Source organism: Mesoplodon densirostris, chromosome 3 (assembly GCF_025265405.1).
Source record: "Mesoplodon densirostris isolate mMesDen1 chromosome 3, mMesDen1 primary haplotype, whole genome shotgun sequence".
In the NCBI taxonomy this organism is placed as follows: Eukaryota; Metazoa; Chordata; class Mammalia; order Artiodactyla; family Ziphiidae; genus Mesoplodon; species Mesoplodon densirostris.
In genome coordinates, this window is record NC_082663.1 from 30325093 (window position 1) to 30349913 (window position 24821).

The following is a 24821-nucleotide window of genomic DNA, read 5'->3' on the forward strand; positions in this document are numbered from 1 at the left end:
TAGAACAGGTCTGACAGGATACCTACATGTACATCTGAAACTATTAAAACTGCTTTTCTGGAAAAGTATCTCCTATGTCTTTTTCCCACTGTTTTTAGCCAATTATTCTAAATCAATAAGATTCTTACGATATTTTACATTAATCTTTAGGTTACAGAAATGTAGTAAGTACGGTACTTACTCTGCGTCGATTTTCACCTTCTTCTTGCCGTTGCCTTTTTCGCTTCTCTAGAGACAGAAAAGTGGTCTCAAATTTGGTATAACATGGTTTAATTAGATGTAGAGTAACTGAAGTAAAGGTATCAGGCTATGACCAATTTCCTTTAAATTACTACAAAGCCAAAGGTAATAGGTTATTGTTGGAAAGAACCGGAGAGGTCACCTAACTCCACAGAGAATACTTTCTCTACTTTTGTTGGAGATGGCCCTTTAGGCTCTGACTAAATAGCTTGAGTGAGGAAGAACTTCTTCCCCATGGTGACTTGAAATTTGTTTCTCTGCAACTTCTCTTTTTCTTTATGTCTTGTCTTCTAAATTAAGTTCATACTTCTTTCTGCATAAGAGTCTTTTCCATTACTCTTTTCTGGCTATATACTCAGTGGTTCTTTTCCAGAAGATATGCCCTCCAGACTCATTCTGGCTGTCCTAGCTTCCTTCTGACTTGTCAGTCTTACTCTTGAAAATCTTACCCAGGACTGGATATGATACTCCAGATGAAGTCTAATTAATGCAAAAAGCAGCAGAACTATTACATTAACTAGATACCACCTTCCTATGAGAGCATGTGAAGGCTACGCTGGCTTATTTTAGAGCCACAGTACATTTTGGATTACATTTAAATAAGATCACACAAAACCCGCAGACCCAAGTAGGGAGAATGCGTAAGAACCAATGTCCCAAAACTCAAGTTTTGTTTTTCTTTTCCCCCCTATTCTACCATCACTTGAACATCAGGAAATTTGATACACTCAGTTTTGAGATTAGATTCTAACAGAGTGCCATGTATTCTAACAGGTTGTTAATGATTACCACATTCTAAAAACCAGCCTTGGCCTGAATGATTTCCTATGCAGCATTAAACTAATGATGATTCTTTACCTTTTTTTTAATGATGATTCCTTAAATTAATGAGTTTTCTAACTGTATTTAACTTGGCAAATCTATTTCAAAGCAAACAGGAAAATGACTCCAACACCAAACAAGGGCGTTATTTAGTTGCAGGCATATTAATTATTAAATCCTCTGAAGAATTTCTTAAAGACAGATGAAACAATCATTTATGTTTTCGAATTATTTTTGCTATGAAAGCTTTCTGTAGAATTTTAGCTAAAACATATTAATTTGTAATTTCTTAAGATAGATTAAAAATTTCAGGGCTTCCCTGGTGGCGCAGTGGTTGAGAGTCCGCCTGCCGATGCAGGGGACACGGGTTCGTGCCCCAGTCCGGGAAGATCCCACATGCCGCGGAGCGGCTGGGCCCGTGAGCCATGGCCGCTGAGCCTGTGCGTCCGGAGCCTGTGCTCCGCAATGGGAGAGGCCCGTGTACCGCAAAAAAAAAAAAAAAAAAAAAAATTTCAAATCATACAAACATTAATTTTGTATTCTCAGTCTTAGCACTTTCCCTTCATTTATTTTAAAAGACAAATCTTACCTCGTCTGATTAATTCTTTTCCTTCATCAACTAAGTCTGATGTCATATCATTATCTCCCATGAACTGCTGGAAACCAAGTAGATTCAAACAACGAGTTCCCAAGCTAATAAAAGTCGATTTTCAAAAAGATAAGCATTATTTCACACTGTAAATGTTTAGATAAATTAATTGTTCTTTAGTATTTGCACCCCACAGAAGCCTGTGGTTTATTACTAGTTATCATGTCAAGTTACCTAGAGCTACATTTGTCTTTTTTAAGAAGTAATTATTTCCCTTTCTAAGAAGCTTATATGCCCAGTACTCCACTGACTAGGGTATGCACCAAAGCCATATTTCTTACAGACACAAATTAAGTTAGGCCATTAGCATACCTTCAGAAGATTATTATAGCAGGATGCTAAACAATGGCTATAATACAAAAGCAATTTATTCTTTTCTTATATTCAAACAGCAATTTTAATACTGAAAATACACATACACAACCAGTATTTACAAGTGTAGAATATTCTGGCTTAGAAAGTCTTAGTTACACAAATTGATTTTCATGTTTTATTTTTTTTATCCTGAGAACTAGTCAATTCTATTTAAATAGGTGTTACTATAAACTCAGAATTCATTACTATAGCTTATCTGGGGGTTATCATTTTATATCTTATTTACTATTTACTTTAAACCTCACTGTTGTACAAGACAGAAATACCCTGAAAATATGGCAAGGAAGGAAGGATTAATATTTGTTAAACTATTATGCATCAGACAATTAAAGATACTCTTATTTAATTCTTATTATAATTCTAAGAGATAAATAACACTTTACAGATAAGGAAACAGAGGTACAAGGGGTTAAAAACCTTGCTAAAGATCAATTAATAAATTTTAGACCTGAGGATTTAAATCCAAGACAAAACAAAAACCAAGCTCTTTTTATTACCTTAGTTCTCAAACTTTTTCATTGATGTACATTTTTTTTTCTTTTGAGGTACAGAAGAATAGCTTTATTGCTTTGCCAGGCAAAGGGGGCCACAGCAGGCTAATGCCCTCAACATATGCCCTCAACACCATACATGGAGCAAGGGGGAGAGAGGAAGAAGGAGAAAGGGAGAAGTATGTGTGTGTGTATATTAGGAGGAAGAGAAAACAGCAGAGCAATTTAAAAAAAGTGAAGATCTACCATTTTACATTAGTGATGTGTAAAAATCTGGCTAATTCATAAATTATCTGCCTGTTTTAATATATAAGGAATGCTCTGTATGACTTAATGGTAAGTAAAACTGGGGTTTCAGGTAGATGGTCATGCTAATTCCGTGACTTTAAATATTCCCTTACCATCTTCATATTCTTGTGGGAATACTATACTCCAGGATGAGATCATTGTCTCTGGGAAGGTCTTAGCTTTGTCTAAAGTGTCAGGAAACAGCTTTACATTCTCTAGGCAGTTAAGTCTGAATATTAGCTCTGGGTATGGCTGTGTGTTAGTAATATGGGAATTAGACTAATTATGGCAGCATTTCAAAAGAAAACTGGCCTATAAAGTCAAGTTACCATTGAAATGTCAGCAAGGCATTGCTTCATATACTCCTATAATAGAGTATTTTTATAATTTGAAAATTGAGGAATATGACCATTTTTTCTCTTAAAGACAAATGGGCACTCAAAATTTATCTTAACTAACTCTAAAACAACACTTTTAAGGAATTATTTTTAAGTTCAACAATTTTCCTTTTAGACATAATTCCTTACATTTGTTTAAGATTTTTATAGTTGACAAGGCACTATCCCACCCATCTATTCCTCAATCAGTATAACAATCTAATAAGATGAGATGCTAATCTTACCAACATAACTACTAACATGAGAAGATATGAGTTATACATCACAAGCTCTTAATGTTCCATTTGTAGTTTATAAACTGTTCAAATGAATAAGCATATAATAAAAATTTAACTTTGGATATCCAAAGGATGATTGGTCTCTTCCTTTAATATATCATTTTCATAGTATAAACCTCTGTCTTTTCTACCTTATGGAAAAAAATTGAAAATATTAGATTTTTTTTATCAGTTCAAATTAACTGTTTTATTCTAAATTATAATCCTTTAGCTCCTTTACTTATGAGAAGGTAAAATATATATGTTTTACAAAATTCAATAGAGAATTTATTTCAAACAAAACTTGTCTGTTTACTCAATATCCTAGTATTAGAATATCAGTACAATAATGTACATTATTTACAATAACTATATAATGGTACTGAAAGATTTAAATGAAAAGTGGTTGGATGAAACTTATTATCAATAACATTTTTTTTTTAAGCGGCATTTTTGGTGTGTCATGGAGCACTTAAGCACTGAAGAGGGTAGGCAGAGTACAGGATATGGGCACCTAACATGTGGAAGTAGGGAAGACGGGGGCTAGAAGCCAAGCACACCTGTCTTTTAACTCCTTTTGAGTCTGATCTCTGCCAAGGTTCTACCACTTTTTCTGATCCTATAAAAAGAGCAGCCCACGTACTTTCCTGCCTTACATGTACTGTCTGCTTCAACTGTCCCTCACCTGACCCTTTTTTCTGGCTATGATCTGAAACATCTAGAAACCCAAAAATAATTGTGGGGAAAGCCCTAAGACTAATATATGTTACTGGATAGAAGCTGGGTATGGGGGTGTTTTATAAGCTACACTGGCTGCCAGTATCACAGGCCAGGACTCAGAGTTAACATTCTGTAATTAATCCTATCACTCTGTAGACTATGTGTAACAGAATAACTCTCTCTCTTTTCTTGAAAATATCTTTGGAGGGAGAACCTGACCCAGTCACTCAAGCGACCCCTTTAAACTATGCCTAGCACCCACAAAGCCACAATAAAACAAACAACCAGAACCCAATCAGTGAATATTTAAAAGAGCTTTAAGGAGAAAAGTTATCCAGATCAGACTAAGCGTATGAGGAAAATAAGCAATGTTAAGTTTCTTACCTAAAATAAGTAGCAATGCAGAGAATTACCACCAACATAGGATAATATATATAGAACCCATCTGCAATAAAGGATAAAACTTTCATGGAACCCATAATCTGAGGAGCAAGAAAAAATTAAATCAGTACAGTTCTATATCTTTCATTCTTTTTCATCATTAGAAAATTCACCCATAACCATTTATATCAATTAATTTGGAGTTTTCAAAAAAGTAGAAATGAAGCACTAAATAGACTGATTTTTAAGTTCTTATCACAAGAGGAAAGAAATTGTAACTGTGAGGTGATGAATGTTAACTAAACTTATTGTGATAATTATTTCACAATATATACATATACCAATTATGTGTACACCATAAGCTAATATAATGTTATATGTCTATTATATCTTAATTTACTTATTTATTAAGATATTTCTCCCCCAAATATTAATATTTTATAAATACTACTGAAAATCATCAAATACATTAAGACCATAAACATAAAGGTTAATATTATTATAGGTCAGGTCTATTGATATTGCTCAGCTGGAGAACTTATATGAACCAAAAAATAATTTTTTATAATAAGAGATGGCAATATCACTTTTATTCAGTCATTAGTAATTACATATACAATCTGTAAAAGAAAGTTTTAGTAATTTCTAAAAAGATCCTAATAATGCAACAGAACTTTTCCACCAGCAGTAAAAAGAAATTTCACAATAATAGCACCCTATATAGATAATGAATCTAAAGAACTCTTTTTTGACAATACTTACAGATGTATAAGCAGTTGGCTGTGTATTCTGGTGAGAGATGGATGAATCCATATGGGTCAAACCCAAGAAATTAAGACATAAAGGAGGAGTCAAACGGCAAAATAACCTGCAGTAAGCGTTAATAAACAAAATATATAAAAAATAAAGCAGCAAGATACATTATATATTATGTTGAAATACATTAAGAACATTTCAGATCATTGTAACTATTATTCTCATCCATTGGTATTTTTAATTCTTAATACAAACTGTCCTTACTTTTGAGACATTCTGAAAATCCTACTAATCACATCTTCCTTAAAAACATCAACACCTACAAGGCAAAACTCCAGCCTCAGGATATCTCCTTCGGTGGTGTTTGCCACTGCTTTATCCCAAGAATTTGTAGAGTGCCTCTGTATGTGCCTCTTCCACGTCTACCATCTATGTAATCTAAATCTGTCTCAGTAGCATGACGAGGACAGTAACATCCTCAAGGTGAATTGTACTCAGTACGTAAAAGATCTGAAGTTTTATCAAAGTATGTCAACTCTGACAATTACAGGTATAAATAATTGTTGGAGCTCAGTTTTGACCAGATAAAAAGAGAACCTTACAGAACTACAGAGTTGGAGAGTAGGAGGAGACAAAAATGAAGAGAGGGTGTGAATACAAAGAGGTAATATGAGGAGTTCTTTTGTGGTGATAGAATAGTTCTGTATCTTGATTGTGGTGGTGGTTACGGGAATCTACACACACACACACACACACACACACATACACACGAATAAAGGACAAAAAATACTGAAAATTAATAAGGTCTGTGGTCTAGTTAACAGTAGTGTGTCTGTGTTTGTACAACAACAGTATAAAATGTCTCCACTGGGGGAAGCTGGGTGAAGGTTACTAGGACTCTTTGTATTATATTTGCAACTTCCTTTGAGTCTATAATTATTTGGGGAAAAAAGGTAAAAAAAAAAAAAAAAAGTCTTGAGCTTCCCTGGTGGCGCAGTGATTGAGAGTCCGCCTGCTGATGCAGGGGACACGGGTTCACGCCCCGGTCTGGGAAGATCCCATATGCTGCGGAGCGGCTGGGCCCGTGAGCCATGGCCGCTGAGCCTGCGCGTCCGGAGCCTGTGCTCCGCAACAGGAGAGGCCACAACAGTGAGAGGCCAGCGTACCGCAAAAAAAAAAAAAAAAAAAAAAAACCAAAGTCTTAGAGATGCCTTAGATATTGATTCCTCTTGAAGTTCCCAAAGTCCAGCCCTAAAAACCTAATATAACTAAGTTAACAATATGGACAAATAGTAGATTGTGCAACCTAGCCCAAGCTGGAACCATCTCTCTAAACTTCTACTAAATCTCTCAGCAAGAATTATTCTTTTGGTGTTCCTGGTCCTCCACAATTCAGTTTGAGGCTGCTGAACCCCAGAACACTTTCTAGGTCTTAGTCTCTAAATTCTCAAATGTTCTTATTATTACTAACCTATTTATTGACCCTCTAATTGGTAAATCCAGGCTCACTATGTCTTTCTTTTCCTTCCTAATCTAGCATACCCATTTTAACCCTAAACTTCAAGCAGGATTTAGCTAGCAATCAACAAGCACCTAATTAATATTTAAACCTAATCAATTACCTCATAGAAATACAGGTGTTAGTGAAGACCCATAAACAAAAAGAAATAAAAGAGAGATCCATAAGAATACATGTAATGGAGACATTTCCCTTGTTTCTACAAACAATCTACTTACATGCCACTGAAAAGAAGGCTGTAAGCATCAGTCTGGTGATGTGAAGCCAGGTAATAATAGTTAAATACACGAATCCTGAACACAGTAGAATAAACACAGATACTGAGGAAGAAGATGGAGAGGAAGCAAGCAATCTAAGAAAACAAAGAACCCAGTTTCAGACTAATAGACTTCAATACTTATATACTATCACAAGCATTATCTTTTAATTCCAGCTAACATTTATTGACATTCTAAAGTTTATACACAGTAACAGTATAAATTTTTAACGGCCTAATTTCATTTTTTCATAAAATGAAATTATGAAAAAAAATCTACATCTTAATCAGTCCCACATCCTATCCATAAGTTTCAAAGCTACCTCCTGAAGTGAGCCTGTTCTCCCATTCCCTTGGCAACTCTTCACAGGAAGACTATAAGTTATGTAGCTTCACTGGCATAAAGAGGATCAAAGCATTCTCATAGAAGTACTTTGCACTATTTTGCATCTTTTCATCTCTCCTCAAATACAGTTCTTAGTTTTTATATTCTGGGTAAAATGATGAAGCTCATTTTTGGAAGTGTGAATAATAACACTGTGGGAAACTTCACTGCTTTCATTATTACTAGAAGAAATATATGGAGAAAAGATACAACAGTTAAGGATTATACTACGGCTGACATTTATTTACGACCCATATAAAATAAACTGACCTCAATATAAATATAATTGTATGTTTTTTCGGCCAGCTGTATGAAGACTGCAAAGAGGGATAAGACAGGTGTAGTGCTAAAGAATGTGCACTCTGACCACACAACAATCACGGAGAAGATGGACAGCACCACAGCAAGTACCCTATAAAACCACGGTCGCAAAAGACATTCCCAGTACCACTCTGGAAGATAAAAGAAAAAAATGATTAGGAAAACCATAAAGGAGTAACAGCATATTTACAGTGTTTCAAAATACCTCCAATACAAGACACGTAATTGCAAAGAGAAAAACAGTGGCGGAACCAGGCAGACAGTATCCTAAGCAAATGATCACCAGTAATGGGACAAACATATTATGTGCCTCATGCTCTGATAAGAACACATCATTGCTGAGGTATTCCTGCCAAAAATGCAGAACCTGCATCTGATTATGAGGAAACATCAAACTCAAATTCAGGGACATTCAATAAAAAACTGACCTGTACTCTCCAAACATCAATGTCATAAAATAATAACAGAGACACAGAAATTGTTCCAGATTAAAGGAGACTAAGGAGACATGACAACTGAATGCAATGCACGATCTGGGATTTTTTTACAAAGAATATTATTGAGACAATTAGCAAACTCTGAACAAGGTCTATAGATAACTGTACTGTATTAATGCTAATTTCTTTATTTTGATCACATTGTACTTGGTTATGTACAAAAATGTCTTTATTCTTAGAAAATACACACTGAAACATTGAGAGGTAAAGAGGTTATCATGTCTGGATTTAACTCTGAAAAGATAAAGGAAAAATATGTATACAGAGAGAAAAAGATAAAGCAAATGAATAAGGTAAAATGTTAACATTTAAAGAATCTGGGTGAAGGGCATATGGGAATTCTTTGTATTATTCTGGCAACTTTTTGTTAAGTCTGACTTTAGGTAAAAAAAAAAAAAAGTTCAAGAAAAAAAGGTAGAAAACTCACAAAATTGAAAAGGTTATATACTTCATTTCATTCATTGAAGAGTTGAGCTCCTGGCTCACTCTAAATCTTTTCAACCCTACTCACAGGATAGCTCCTGGTGATTTCAATATCCACACAGGTGATCCTCCTTTCAATACCCTGGTCTTTCACTTCCTCGACCTACTCTCCTCCAATGAGTCTGTCCTCCAACTTGCCTCAACCACTCATCCTTTAAATCTTTTATTTCCGATAACTCCAACCCTTATAATCTCATTAAAGAATAGGATCCCTGTCCCCAAGCAACACCTTCATCTAGTATTCCAGCTCCACTGACTGACTTTCCCCTGACCGATAGCCCATTTATTCTACTACCTTTTTCTTGCCACTTAACCTGATGTCCTTACTACTTTCTTTACCCAGCTCAGATTCCAGTCTTTGAGGATAATCACTCTCCAATATCCCAATTCCTGTGGCCTCTCTTGCTTCCCTGTACTTGCTAAGCTAAACCACGCTCTGGTAAGATTCAACTCCTTGGCTACCCTGAGCCTGCAACCATGGAACTGCACATTGCAAGAGTAAGACACACAACCCTTCTGACTCGTCTCACTTTAAATTCTTAATCAATAGCTTCAAGTGGACCCTGAGCACTGCTTGGCTAGCATACTATAATTCACCAATCTTCTCCCATGTGTACTCTCCCTAAGCAACTATTTTGCACCTTCTTTCCTCAAATTTCCCAAATCTCTTGCCCTATAATTACTCTCAGCATTTCACTGAGGAAACAGAAGCTGAAGAACAGAACCTCCCCAAGTGCCCGCCACTACATCTTTTCTCACCTGCTCAAGTATATTTGTGCTTTACTTCCTAAACTAAGGCCTTTCTCCTCACTATTCACTATTTCTCATTTCATCTCACCTGTAAATGTACATTGTCCCAGCCATTCTCTTCTGTCTCAACATATTTCCTCGAAAGTGTCATTTGCAAATTACATGCAATAAATTCCCTTGACCCTACCACCCTCCTTCAGCTACTCCCTCTTTATTCCCTTTCATAAGGAAAACATTTTGAGAGTTTTCTATTGTGTCTCTAACTGCTTTCCCTCTTTCTCCTTTCAAATTTTGATCAGGCTTTTTTACCCTTCCCCCCACTTCATTTCTCTGAAATCCCATTGTCAAGTCTTTTTTTTTTTTTTTTTTTTTTTTGCGATACGCGGGCCTCTCACTGCTGTGGCCTCTCCCCGTTGCGGAGCACAGGCTCCGGATGCGCAGGCTCAGCGGCCATGGCTCACGGGCCCAGCCGCTCCGCGGCATGTGGGATCTTCCCGGACCGGGGCACGAACCCGTGTCCCCTGCATCGGCAGGCGGACTCTCAACCACTGCGCCACCAGGGAAGCCCCCCATTGTCAAGTCTTAATATTCATAGTAATCTACCTATCTGAAACATTTGAAAAGGTACTTTATACAACCTTTTTCTCAAAACATTTCACTGTCCTGGTTTTCCTCCTATCTCACCGGCCATTCTTTTTCTAGTCTTTTCTGCTGGTTCCTCCGCATCAACCTGATGTCTAAATTGGCAGTACCTCAGGCTTGGTCCTCAGATTTTCTCTCTTCTCTATCCCATCACTTCTTCACTGACTTTATCCTAACCCATGGCCCACCTATACATTAATGACACCCTAATTTATATTTGCAGAGCAGACTTCTTCCTTGAACTCCAATATCTACAGCCAACTACCTATTCTGCATCCTGTTCATACCTTTATGTATATATTGCCTGTTTTTCTCACTCTGCAAGGGCAGGAATTTTTGTCTTTTTTGTTCAGATATATACCAAGCACCCAACAATTCATAGCATATATAGGTTCAAATATTTGTTGAATGAATGAAAACAAGTATCACATCATTCCTTTATTTAATTAAAAAAAAAGACCTTCATTGAGACATTTGTTATGGCCATTATGTTTTCATACTCAAGACCAAACATGTAAAAGAAAATCAAGTGAACAGTTTATTTGAATAAATAAGGTAAACAGAAGTTCTAATACTGTGACACTTTGGTATTTTCATTAAGTTCTTCATACTAAATTTGATAACATTTGAAGAAAGTGTCATAAATAATCATAAAGGAGAATAAAATAATTATGACTATTGAATGTAGGTTTTATATATAGACTAATAAATGTAAGTAATCAAAGAGGACATCTTAGGGGAACATTTTAGTAATATGTCAAGACTAAAGAAGAGATCCACGCTTGTGATATAAAACTGCTTAAAATTCTAATTGTTTTAAGTATATATTATGTATACAAACTATGCTTGATGTATTGCATATATTTTTGCACAGAATTTTGGTTATCTGTGAAGAAAGAGTGGAAGCTAATAGTTTATACGTTATATGACAAGTAAAATAGTTTTGGGGGGGAGGTTTATCAAATACATAGTATTACCATATGGCATAAGTCAAATAACACAATTATAATTCAACTTTGCATTGGTGAAAATATACACTTTCTGTTAGAAAAATTATCAGCTTTACAATTTGAAATGTACATCAAATTACATACCAACTGTAGGATTATAAAAATATTGAATAAATCTATTTTCTGGCTCCGGCGATTGAAAGGTATGAACAAACTGACAAGTAGCACTAGTTTCATTTTTTGCTACATCTTCTAGATAAAATGCTTGTTCCAAAAGAATCTGCCATTGTACTTGAGTTCGACGGTGTCTCTGAACTGAATAAATCACCTAACAAAGAGAGCAGGGGTATACCTGTCAGTGTTCTGATCCAACAGTGATTCAACTCCCCACTAAGGAGCATGTTTTGGTTGTCACAACAATAGGAAAGGGCTCGTGGCATTTACTGGATGGAGTCAAGGATGTTAATATTCTATAATACATATAACACTTATGCTTAGTGAATAGCTCTCCTGCCCCCAAATGCCAGCAGTAACCATGTCGAGAAAAACGAAGTTAAAACACTTCCAAGAATAATGATAAGGACAGGATCAAAGGAATTTCTGATACACATTCGCTCAAACTTCCTTTTTTGTGGGCAGTAATTACAAATCTAACTAAAATCATCAGAAGGTAAAAAGGCTATATAAAGTTACCTGTTTATGTAGTTTTACCAGACTCTTTTCACTTGGATAGGTATTATGTTTTTCATCAAAATCTTCATAATCATCCATGTTCCTACCCATTTTTTCCTGATACTCTATAGGGCACTAAAAGGAATGAGTAGATTTTTAGAAATTTTATTTGCAAAAAAGATAAAAATTTTATTTTTATTAAAAATCTTTCATTCTTGAGCATATCTAATTTTCTTGCAAACATCTTCCAGATTTGAAGTTGTCTATGCCACTATTAGTCATTTATTACCTCTATGAACTTGGGCAAGTTGGTTAACCTCCCTGAATAGATCTCAAAAGGTGGCAAATATAAAAGAAATGATTAGAGAATTGATTCTCATGACTATCACCTTAACCAAAATAAGCACTAGCTAATAATTAGTATAATAGATTTAAAATATAGGAAAAGAACTGGACAGCCATATGCAAAAAAGGGAAACTAGACCACTATTGCATACCATACATAAAAATCAACTCAAAATGGATTAAAGACTTGACTCTAAGACCTGGAACCATAAAAATCCCAGAAGAAAATATAGGCAGGATGCTCTCTGACATTGGTCTTAGCAATATCTTTCTAGATATGTCTCCTCAGGCAAGGGAAGCAAAAGCAAAATTTGACAAATGTGATTATATCAAACTAAAAAGCTTCTGCACAGCATAGGAAACCATCAATAAAATGAAAAGACAACCTACCAAATGAGAGAAAATATTTACAAATGATATATCCAATAGGAGGTTAACATCCAAAATATATAAAGAACTCATACAACTCAACAATGAACAAACAACTTGACTGAAAAACGGGCAGAGGAGCCGAATAGATATTTTACAAAGACATACAGGTGGCCAACAAGTGCATGAAAAGATGTTCAACATCACTAATTATTCAAGAAATGCAAATCAAAATCACAATGAGATTATCACCTCATACCTGTCAGAATGGCTATTATCAAAAGGACAAGAAATAACAAGTGTTGGTGAAGATGTGGAGAACACAGAACCCTCATACACTATTGGTGGGAATGTAAATTGGTGCAGCCGCTATGGAAAACAGTATGGAGAGTCCTCAAAAAATTATGACTACGACTACTGTATGATCTAGCTATCCCGCCTCTGGGAATTTATCCAAAGAATATGAAAATACTAATCCTAAAGGATATCTGCATCCCCATGTTCACTGCAGTGTTATTTATAATAGCCAAGATAAAGAAACAATCTAAGTGCCCATCAGTGAATGAATGGATAAAGAAGATGTGATACACACACACACACACACACACACACACACACACACACACACACAGGGGAATACTACTCAGCCATTAAAAAAAAGATAAAATCTTGCCATCTGTAACAACATGGATGGACCTTGAGGGTATTATGCTAAGTGAAATAAGTCAGATGAAGACAAATACCATAGGATTCAACTCATATGGGGAATATAAAAAGCTGATAAACAAACAAAAAGAAAATAAATGAATAAACCAAACCAAATAAAAACAAACATGTAGATACAGAGAACAGAGTAGTAGTGGGGGATAGGGTGAAATGGGTAAAGGGGATCCAATGTATGGTGACTGATGGAAAATAAATTTTTGGTGATAAGGATGGTATAGGGTATCTAGAAGTAGAAATATAATGTTGTACACACAAAACTCACATAATGTTATAAATCAATGTTACCTCAATAAAAAAATAAAGTCTTACATACAAGTCTTTAAAAATAAAGTAAACTAAATACAAGAAAAGGAATAGTTCAGTGGCTCTGTGGTTGCAGAGAAGACAATTGGGGAACTCATTTCTGGAATAATCATTTTCGGAAGTATATGAATACCTCTAATTCAATAGTAATGCATCAAAACCTTAATTGTATGGTTTCTTATTAAATATCTGTATTAAATATCTCATAATGTCGTTCATTTTATGAAATATATTGTAAAATACCATGTACAAAGCTGATTAAATGTGATTATTGAGGACCTAATTTATTTTCTTATAGGAAATATGCTTTTAGTGACCACATTTAATGACACTTTTACAACCTATAAAGGTCCATCTCCATCACTGTGTCATGGCAATCATTTTACATTATTTAACATAACCTCTATAGCCACATTTCAGTGGAAAATACTGCCAATAAATAATGTTAAACCTATAGTAACAAAAGAACAAATTCTATCTACAAATTACTATGGGTTTATGGTTAATATTGTCATGAAAATGGAAAGGAGTTGGATGACTTCAATCATAGGCTGTTTGCATACTTTTCTGATGCTTTTATTATAATATAGTATGTAAATTTACATTTCAAAAGAAAATAGATGAGAATATTATTTAATTACCTTTTTAAGTATTGTGTCAACACATTTTCTCAGTGGGTGGTTATACTTGATGCTCTCATTCACCTTACGAACTTCCTATGAAAACAGTAAGAGAAATAAAAATATTTCCATCTCTGTAGATTAGATGTTTCAAATCAGGATGTTCTAGGTACTATATATATTCTCACAAGTTTAGTTTCAACCCAAATTACTCAGCATATAATAAAGTTCTATTCTCTGAATAAAAACTCTTAAGAAAAACACAAAATTATAGAACAGCTATACCTATACCCTCACGCTTTTTATAACTTTCTAGATTTACTGCCTTACCATTTGCTTACTTGGTACACAAAGATGAATAAACATTATAAAAAGTCATGAAGGATCAGGCAAACTGAGATTCTAAAAGAACAGGACTGAGTTTCTCCATCTTGCTCCTCAAGCTCAATTATCTCATTATCTAAAATACAGCAGAGAAACCAGAGGAAGCAGAACAGGCTAAAACTGTCACAAAGCACCTGCTCCTTTCCAATGAGAGAATACTTTACAGCAGTCACAACTAATGATTCATTCCACATTTTTAAAATTAAGAGTTCACTATGTGCCAGCACTGTGCTAGGTGTAAGGTCACCACAATCCATACTGGAGGGTGGAGTGGGAAGACATGGTGTTATAAGTCTTTCACTAAGACTGCAGTGTGATGATGAGATAATTAAATCAACAATTTAATGCATATGAAAGAAATAAAGGGGTTAGAGAAGGGAATCTTTAGAATCAGTAGTTCTAAAAGAATCACAATATTCTATAATATAAATGAAATTTTTAAGTAGAATCACTGTTCTAGGAAGAAGAAACAGCATGTTCAAAGGCTGGGAAGCAAGAGTGAACCAACCAGGATATTAAAAATAACATTCTGATTATAGGGTAGAGGATGGCCTTAATAGATGTAAAACTGGGGGGCAGGGAAACCATAGGGCATATAGAAAAAGTTGTGAAAAAATATAACATATATGGAAAAAATATCACTATCCTTAATATATGGAGAGCTCTTAAAAATCAAAAGAAAAATGGGAAGATACAGAAGAAATGCAATTGGCCAATAAATATCTGAAAAGATGTTCAATCCTACTAAAAAAAACCCTACAACTCTTTAAAATGAGGACAGTTTTCTTGTAAAATTATAAAAAGCTGCTTTTATGTAATGTGGTAAGATTGCGGGGGAAAGGGCCCCCCTATACACAGTAAAATGTGATATAACCTATTTGGAAGATAATTTAGCAATATCCATCAAAATTTAAAATATGCAGACCCCATGAATAATCTGTACCAACAGACACTGCTCCTGTCGAAGAGCTTAGCTTAGTGAAGAAAACAGACATTATTCAAATAGAAATGGTGTGAAAACTGTTGTATAATCTAGTGTGGAAGACTTTCTGATGAACTGATTACTTAAACAGAGATAAAAAGCTAAACTGAGGATAGGAGTCAGCCGACCAAAGGGAGGAGCAAGAATATTCCAGACAGAGGGACAGCATGTACCAAGGCCTCCAAGCAGAAGTGAACAAGGAGTTTCAGGAAAAGAAACTCCAGTGACTAACGGGAAAGGAGAGCAAGGGTCTGCACTGTGCTTGATCAGGCTGTAGAGTAAGAGCAAAGTATTCCAGAAGGCCTTAATAACATTTCATTTTGAGGTCAATGAGTAAGGCCTAAAAACGGAATGACAGGACTTGGGTTTTTAAAAGGTGCTTGAAGCATCACTACATTACACTCTTCCATTTCTAAGCTACCTTAAAGTTTTGTTGACTAGTTAGCATAACTTTGAATACAAACTATACAGTCTGATTATATATTATATATGAAAATCATATTTTTCCTCTAAATTCTTTAGCATATTAAACAAAAGCAAGTACTGAAACATTGATATTTGCTATATCTTATAAATTTAAGTTTCCTTCTCGGTTCATAATTTTAATAAAGTATGGAAAGTATTTGAAATAATAGCTTATTTTCTTCATATCAAATAATGTAATTTTGAACTTTGTCATTATTGTGCCCAATCAATTCTTTACCAGACAAAATATATCAATATATCAGACTAAAAGGCAATTTTCAGTGGAATAAGTAGCTATCTGTCCCTCTCCAAATCCTCTGCCTTGAAAAATGACAGCAGGTAGAGGTGACCTCTGGCCATCTAGCAAAAATTCCTTTTGAATGGTTTGCCATGGCTTATAAGTTTTATTAATGCTTCAAAGAAAAGTAACAGACAGATGTATACATAGAAAATATATCATAAAACACTAAACTGGTTTTTTTTTTTTTTTTTTTTTTTTTTTTTTTTTTTTTTGCTGTACGCGGGCCTCTCACTGCTGTGGCCTCTCCCGTTGCGGAGCACAGGCTCCGGACACACAGGCTCCGCGGCCATGGCTCGCGGGCCCAGCCGCTCCGCGGCATGTGGGATCTTCCGGGATCGGGGCACGAACCCATGTCCCCTGCATCGGCAGGCGGACTCTCAACCACTGCGCCACCAGGGAAGCCCTAAACTGGTTTTTATAAAACTGCATTTGGAAGATTTTATGGATAGATGAAAAATATAATTAGTAATTACCAAAAAAAAAAGGTGATTGTGATATATTCAAAAGATGTATTCAAAACCAGTGGATTTTAAAAGTTTTCTCTCAAACTAAGTTATCAGTATTCTTGTCCATGCTTTATTCTACACACCTCCATCAGATTGATTATCCTAAACCATATACAGGATCATGTCTCTTTCCTGCATGCAAGGTGTCAATGATTCCTCACTGCTTTCAAAATACACTGAACTTTTGAGTCCGACATTCAAGGCCCTGCTATCTGGCTATCTATCTTTCAAACCTTATAAACTTTATCTTTTATCTTATGCATAATTAATTTGGTTTTAAAACCTCCTGATACCCGACCAGAATGCTGTCAGCTATGCAAATTATACCCATTCTTCAAGGCCCAGGTCATATTTCCTTCCTCCATTTCACCTCTTCCTCTAAGCGAAACTTCTCTACACTAGAGCATGTATCATTTACAGTGCATTTATCATATACTGTGAGGGACTGTACAATTTTCTACTCTAGACCATTAGTATCCTAATGGCCAGTTCCACATAGCACTTAACATGGCAGGAAGACACTAGGTATTTAAAAAATGATGAAAAAAATTTCTCCACAAGTTTATAAATTTTCAGACATTCAGAAAAACAGGAAGGATCCCAAATTCCCTTTAAACATATGGACAAAGAAATTCATACCTGCTAAATCATGCATTTTTTGAGGGGGCCAAAAAGGGCTAGAGTTCTCCTGCTATGTATGTGGACTTCCTGCTATTTTCAAATGATCCATTAAGAGTGGTTTCTTACCATATAAAAATGGATCAAACTAACATTTTGTACACCTTAAATTTACACAATGTTTTATGTCAGATATGTTCAATAAAGAGAGTGGTTTCTTAATTACATGGAAAAATTTCTCTTATCTAAAATTGTTTAAATCCCTCACACCTTAAACCTACACTAAAATAGCAAAGAAGGCATCAATTCCAATCCTTAATTTTCCACATCCTATTTCTAAGTAGAGGACTCCCATTTAACAACAACAACAACAAAATCTATCTTTATTCAGACACTGAAGATTCCTCCTAGCAAAATCCAGATCTAAAATAATAAACTGCATTTAATTTAAACTTGGTCAAGGAATTTTGAATGAACTGGTGAAATCCATATTCCTTAAATCTGAAACAACTGAATTTAATACCAACTTTTGAGGGGAACATTATCAAATTTAAATGATCTCCTTTTAATCATTTTATTATCAAATATAAATTTTCAAAATTCAAATTTTCAAATATATCAAATATAAAAAATACCAAATATAAATTAACTTCCTTTGAAAAATGTAATAATATCCATCACATGCCTAAGGAAATGTAATAGAGTATTATTTATAGGAGATTTACTCCTATATTTTGAATCAATGTCTTCTGCTACAGTTCTTAACATTTTATAAATAAATGCTGAGAAGTCAACATAAAAATTTTCAACCAAAATTAAAGAATCAGTATTCATTCTTTTGTTCATTTATTCATTCACTTAAAAATGGCTGCTGAGTATCTAAGAATCTGGAGGACCAAAGAAGGTGTTACAGGTTGAACTGTTCCCCCCAAAATCATATGTTGATGTGTCAAACCCCAGTACCATAGAATGTAATCTTGTCTGGGAATAGGGTTGTTGCAGATATAATTGGTTAAATTATGATAAGGTCATACTGGAATGGGGTGGGCCCATAATCTGTCTGGTGTCCTCATAAGAAGAGGAAATTTGGACACAGGCACACAGGGAGAATATAATGTGAATATGAAGACAGCGATCTATAATACAAGCCAAGGAACACCAAAGACTGTCAGTTAACTACCAGAAGATAGAAGAGAGGTATGGTACAAATTTCCCTATAGCCCTCTAAAGGAACCAACCCTGCTGACACCTTGATCTTGGATTTTCAGGCCCCAGAGCTCTGAAACAACAGATTTCTGTTGTTTAAACCACATAGTTCATGGTACTTTGTTGTGGCAGCCCCAGGAAACTAACACAGAAGCCTCTGCTGAAGAATTCTCACTGTGTTGAGACCTGAAAATGAAATAGGAATTAGCTAAAGAGACTGGAGAAATGAGCATTCCAAGAGTTTGGGAATAGCATACTCAAAGACAGAATAGAGTGCCAACGAATGTAACAGTTAAGAGCAGGGGTCGGCAAACCAGATCCAATCAGGCCCACCATCTGTTCTTGTTTGAACACAACCATTGCTCATTCATTGATATACTGTCTATGGTTGCTTTCATGCTACAGTGATGGAGTAGTTGCGACAGAGACCATATGGCACAGAAAGCCTAAAATATTTACTATCTGGCCCTTTACAGAAAGTTTGCCAATCCCTGCTAAAACATGAACTAGAGTCACAGTGGCTCTATCACCCAGTAGCCATGTGAACATGGCAAACTCACCCTCTGTGTGTCTCATTTTCATTTATAAAACAAGGTTAAAAAAATCTCCCTTATAAGGTTGTTTTGAGAATTAAATGTATTAATATATATAAAGTGCTTAGAAAGTCATAGGCAAATATGTGACTCTATATACTTGTTTGCCTACATACTTGTTTGCTATTATCATCACCATTATTAAGTTTGAGGAACCAAAGCTGACCAGCATGGGGAAGAGAGAGATATAAGAGAGACCTAGACGTGGGCCAAATCATGTTTTGGTAGGCCACATTACAGCATTTTGCTTTACACTAAAGTGAACAAAAGCCTTCAACATAAGGTTTTAAGCTGAAGAATAACATTATTGGAATAGCATATTTGCCCAGAAGAGCAAAATTTGAGGTGGCTACCTTTTTTAAAACCAACAACGAAATTATTAAACAGCAAAATTTTATAATTTGTTGTATTTTTTGTGTGTATATTATTGAAATTTATACTTTCAACAACTTTGTGAAGTTGGTTCAAGTCGTATGAATTTTACAAGTGAGTAAAGTGAGTGCCTTATTAAGATTACAGACAGGAAACAAAACTTAGGGACACAAATTCCCATGTATATTGGTCTCTAAAGAGGTTTCCAGACTTGGTGGGATTACTTTGGGTCAAACTTCCAGGAAGATGCGTCCTTTAATTTCTATTTTCACTTCTACTATGTCACGGTAACCATATAACTTATCATCTAATCTGGGAATCTTTTGAGTTGCAACTTTTAACTATTAAAAGTTAACCCAGGGGACTTACTTGGTGGTCCAGTGCTAAAGAATCCGCCTTGCAATACAGGGGACATGGGTTTGATCCCTGGTCAGGGAACTAAGATCCCACCCGCCGCGGGGCAACTAAGCCCACGCACCACAACTACTGAGCTCGCGTGCCTCAACTAGAGCCCCCGTGCCGCAAATTACAGAGTCCACGTGCCACAACTACAGAGCCCATGTGCCCTGGAGCCTGCACACCACAACAAGAGAGAGCAAACCCGCACGTCACAACTAGAGAAGCCCGTGCACCACAACGAAGAGTCCACGCAGCACAACGAAAGATCCTTCATGCCTCAAGGAAGATCCCGCGTGTCGCAACTAAGACCTGGTGCGGCCAAAAAAATAAAAATAAAAGTTACCTCAAGACAACAAGCATAACACTGCACTGTTGAATATATTCTCCCTGCATCTCTGTCGGTTAGAAGATGGAGATGATATCTCATGACGCTGAACTGCCAATAAGAAGTCACTCGAATGGATGAGACATCCTTAATAACTGTACATCACCAAATTTTTATTCTAAAGCCCATCAGTGTGCCAACAACAACAAAACCAACAGTATATCCAAAAGGAGATACACACAACTTGATGACTGTTGACTCTATGGTTTAAAGTTGCTTACCTCCATGACATCTTCTAAAGTCTCTTCTGCATCTGCTTTCTCCGTCATCAATTTGGCTGCCTTAAAATAAGTTTTCATAAGTAGATAACCTCTTTTTGCTCCATTCCAGTATGACCGAGGGATTTCTACCAAGCCATACCCCAACAACAACACCAGAAGAAAAAGACCCCATGTATTTGCAGCAGCTATCCCAATTGTCTGAAGCTGGTTCCTAAGGAAGAAAACACAAGCAGATAGCTGTGAAAGATAAATTTTTGCAACAAAAATGTTAAATGGAACTAGTGTTAAATGTTTTTTCAGAAAACAACTGCCCTACAAGATGGCTCCAATTTTATATGAAAAAATTCGACCTTCAAATCCTTAGCTACTCTTTTAGTAACAGCAGATAACGTGTTTTAATGAAAAGTTAGAGTGTGACTGCAGAAATAAACTTTAACACAGGAAACACGGCTTCTATTATAGTTAAAATTAGGATCTAGGAAAATTCATGGCAAGAATTATCCTGAAGAAAATATATTTTTCATTAGGTGATTTCTTATTTAATATTAACCAAGAGAAGCCTGAAAAAAATTTTAAGCCTGAAATAATTTTAACTTGTTTTAAGGCAAATGCACCCAAACCTCAAGAATGCAACAGTAAGGATTATCATTGCTACTCCATTCCTAAACTTCTCAGCTCTGACTCTTCACGTATATTATAATAGACCATAAGTATAATACAGATTTCAATTTTATTGCAATGATAAATCCGAAGTTAAAGAGAAATATGCCCTCAAATTATAATCAGAACAAAAGTAAAGTATTCACAAGTTCCAATGAGAAAGAAATCTAGGTATTTAGTCATACACAAAATTTGAAAGTCTATCAAAAAATCATGGGAGTTAATACTTTTAACATATAGCTCTTAGACAAAGCATCAGTCCCTTGTCCAATATGTATATTCAAAGATGTTATTCCATATTTTCCTTCTTAGTAATATATATTATTATGGTATTCTTCTGGGGGAATCTATAAAACATATAATGGTAGGTTTCTCAAGGAAATGTTTGTTTACCCGCATATGAGATAAAAACTAATTTTCAAAAATGCAAATGTATACAGAAACAATGTTAAGAACATGGTTTTTCTTACCATTCTAAGTGCAAGTGTGGGTTTACAGCTACATAAATTAAAAACGCTCCAAAAATCAGCAAGTAGGTGCCATAATAGATTGCATTCTCAATCAGCGCAGTTTTGATCTTTCCAGTAATGGAAAACCCTCCCGATCTTGCATATGACTGCATAAAAGGTAACAGAATCCTGGATGATAAGAAAAAACATGATTAAAAAACACTTGACATGTCTGTATAATCTCAAAATACTAAAAATATGTGAATCTCAATTTTAATGTGTGGTTCTTTTCATAAATAAATATGATTTTGAGTAATAATTAATACTGAAACAAACTATAATAGATAGCTGAATATTTTTCTAATATTAAATTTTGGGGAGAGCAAAGCACATTCCTGGGAGCAAAAGGAGGCCACAATGACCAACAGAGAGTACAACAGAATGGGTGACTTACAATGAATCTAAAAAAAAGGCCTTTAATGCTTTTATGAATAATTTAGATTGCATCCAAAGAATAATGAGGAATCATTTTCTTTAACGGAAAGGAGACATGATCAAATTTTAGTTTTCTAAGGACTGATAAAGCTTCAACATGGAGAATGTACTTAAATGGAACAAAATTGGAACTATTTAGAGAGGGTAAGGGGTGGTGCTGTGGTAAGAAGAAGGAGAGAAGGGTGGCTGTCAGTATACTGATGTTGAAGTAGCTAAGACACATCCCAAAGGAGGTGCACAGGAAGTAGCTTTTAGAGTCATCGCCATATCAATGGTACTGAAACAACATCAGTAGATGAAATCTGGAAGTGTGAGTATATAGAATGAGGGGCTTCCCTGGTGGTGCAGTGGTTAAGAATCCACCCTCCAATGCAGGGGACACAGGTTCAAGCCCTGGTCCGGAAAGATCCCACATGCGCAGAGCAACTAAGCCCGTGTGCCAAAACTACTGAGCCTGCACTCTTAGAGCCCACGAGCCACAGCTACTGAAGCCCGCGTGCCTAGAGCCCATGCTCCGCAGCAAGAGAAGCCACCGCAATGAGAAGCCCACACACCACAACGAAGAGTAGCCCCCACTCGCTGCAACTAGAGAAAGCCCGCGCGCAGCAATGAAGACCCAATGCAGCCAAAAATAAAATATATTAAAAATAAATAAATTAAAAAAAACAAAAACTGATTTAGAATGAATGAGGAGGAAAGATCTGAGACGGACCCCCTGAGAAATATCAACTTCTAAAGGAAAGGCCGACAAACAGAAGGAGAGACCAGCAAAGGAAACTGAGAGAGCAGTCGAGAGTTACAGAAGAAAACTAAGGCGTATATGGAGCAGAAACCAGGAGAAGAAAGTATTTGAAAGGGAGAGAGAAAACAATAGAATCAAATGCTGCCAAGAGGTCAAGTAAATTAAGAGCCTGTATGTGTGAGTGGAGAAAGGAGGGTAGAAAATACAGTTCAATGGGTTGAGGAAAGGGTAAGCAGTGAGCAAATGGAGACACTGATGCAGACAATTCAAGAAGTTTGGCTGGGTAGGATAAACGATGGTATACTCACAAAATGCAATGTTTTACAGAAATGAAAAAGAAAAGAATACTGAGACATACAACATAGAAGAATCTTCCAAATATGTGAGCAAAAAGAGAGGCAAACAAATACATACTGTATAACTCCATATTTATAAAGTTGAAGAGGGGGCAAAACTAATCTATGGTGATCGAAGTCAGCATCATGGTTACCTTTGGGGAGCATAATGACTGGGAGAGAAGTATGAGGGAAGCTTCGTGGGATACTGTTAATGTTCTATATCATGATCTGAGTGCTGATTACATGGGTGTATTCACTTTGAAAAAAGTCAAACTAAACACAATCTGTGCAATTTACTGTACTAATTCATACTCAAAAAGAGTCTCTCTTAAAAAGTTCAGCTGTGATGAGTAGATCATTGAGGGGGAAGATAGAAAACTGGAAAGGGTTCTGATTTGAGACAGTTTTGTTTTGTTTTTAAAGATGAGAGAATTGGGGCCTCCCTGGTGGCGCAGTGGTTGAGAGTCCGCCTGCCGATGCAGGGGATACGGGTTCGTGCCCCGGTCTGGGAGGATCCCATATGCCGCGGAGCGGCTGGGCCCGTGAGCCATGGCCGCTGGGCCTGCGCGTCCGGAGCCTGTGCTCCGCAACGGGAGAGGCCACAACAGTGAGAGGCCCGCATACCGCAAAAAAAAAAAAAAAAAAAAAAAAAAAGATGAGAGAATTGTACATGCTTGGTTGAAACTGGAAGCTAGAAGTATAAGTAATGAGAGCTGAAGAGGATGGGTCCATATTTCAGGAAGAGGGACTCTTCCATTCTTGGAGGGAAGGAAAGAAAGGATGGGTAGGTGGGTAAGTTTGTTGGTGAGAAGCTGAAAAGAGCTTCCATCTGATGACTTCTTTTTTCACTGGGAGGCAGGAAGTCAAGTCATCTGCAAGGAGAGAAGGCGACTGTTTCTAGGATGTAAGAGAGAGAGAGTCACAAAGGGAAGAGCTGTGGTTTGTAGTGATTGGAAAGATTTGTTGTGGAGAATGAAGAGCAAGCAGACGAAAGAAACAAAAGATGAAAGTCTGGCAATGTTGAGGGCTTAATCAAGTTCAGTGAACATGCTACAGGGACACTACACTCTGCTATGTGATTTTTCTCTTGCAATGTTCACCACCTCCAGTTTTAGAGCTTAGTTACCTGCGTAATATCTAAAATGCTCAGTAGGCAGTGGAAAAAGTATGAGTCTGGAGCACAGCAGAAAGACAAAGCTATTATCGGGTAGAAAGAAAAATCTGGAATGCATCACAGGTTAATGAAACTATGGCTATAATTAAAGTTATTCAGGGAGAGTCAGATAACAAGATGACCAAAGATGGGACCCTAGGGAACACCAACATTTAGGAAATGCGCCACAGAAATGGAGCCCATAAAGGAAATTCAGAAGGTTGGGTGAAGCACATAGAAAGAAAACCAGGGGATAATGATGACCTTAGCAAGAGAGCAGTTTCACATAACAATGGGACTTGAAGAAAACTGCATTGCAGAATGTCCAGAGAGAAGG

The 24821-nt window shown here is 36.1% G+C and overlaps 1 protein-coding gene across 9 annotated transcripts in view; it reads right to left on the bottom strand.

Annotated features, from left to right (window-relative positions):
• The window catches only part of LMBRD2 (LMBR1 domain containing 2), a 47406-nt gene that overhangs the window by 10408 nt on the left and 12177 nt on the right, over positions 1–24821 (bottom strand). For 7 of the 9 annotated variants that reach the window (XM_060092798.1, XM_060092797.1, XM_060092796.1 and 4 more), the window contains 12 exons: positions 21778–21945; positions 20648–20858; positions 20385–20477; positions 14237–14311; positions 11874–11987; positions 11325–11508; positions 7808–7989; positions 7115–7248; positions 5384–5489; positions 4625–4722; positions 1652–1755; positions 182–228 (listed from right to left, as the gene is read on the bottom strand). In XM_060092798.1, the coding sequence (XP_059948781.1) occupies positions 182–228; positions 1652–1755; positions 4625–4722; positions 5384–5489; positions 7115–7248; positions 7808–7989; positions 11325–11508; positions 11874–11987; positions 14237–14311; positions 20385–20477; positions 20648–20858; positions 21778–21945 (1516 nt within the window). The remainder of the gene's footprint in view (positions 1–181; positions 229–1651; positions 1756–4624; positions 4723–5383; positions 5490–7114; positions 7249–7807; positions 7990–11324; positions 11509–11873; positions 11988–14236; positions 14312–20384; positions 20478–20647; positions 20859–21777; positions 21946–24821) is intronic. The other 2 variants (XM_060092805.1, XM_060092804.1) reach the window with 1 other exon arrangement.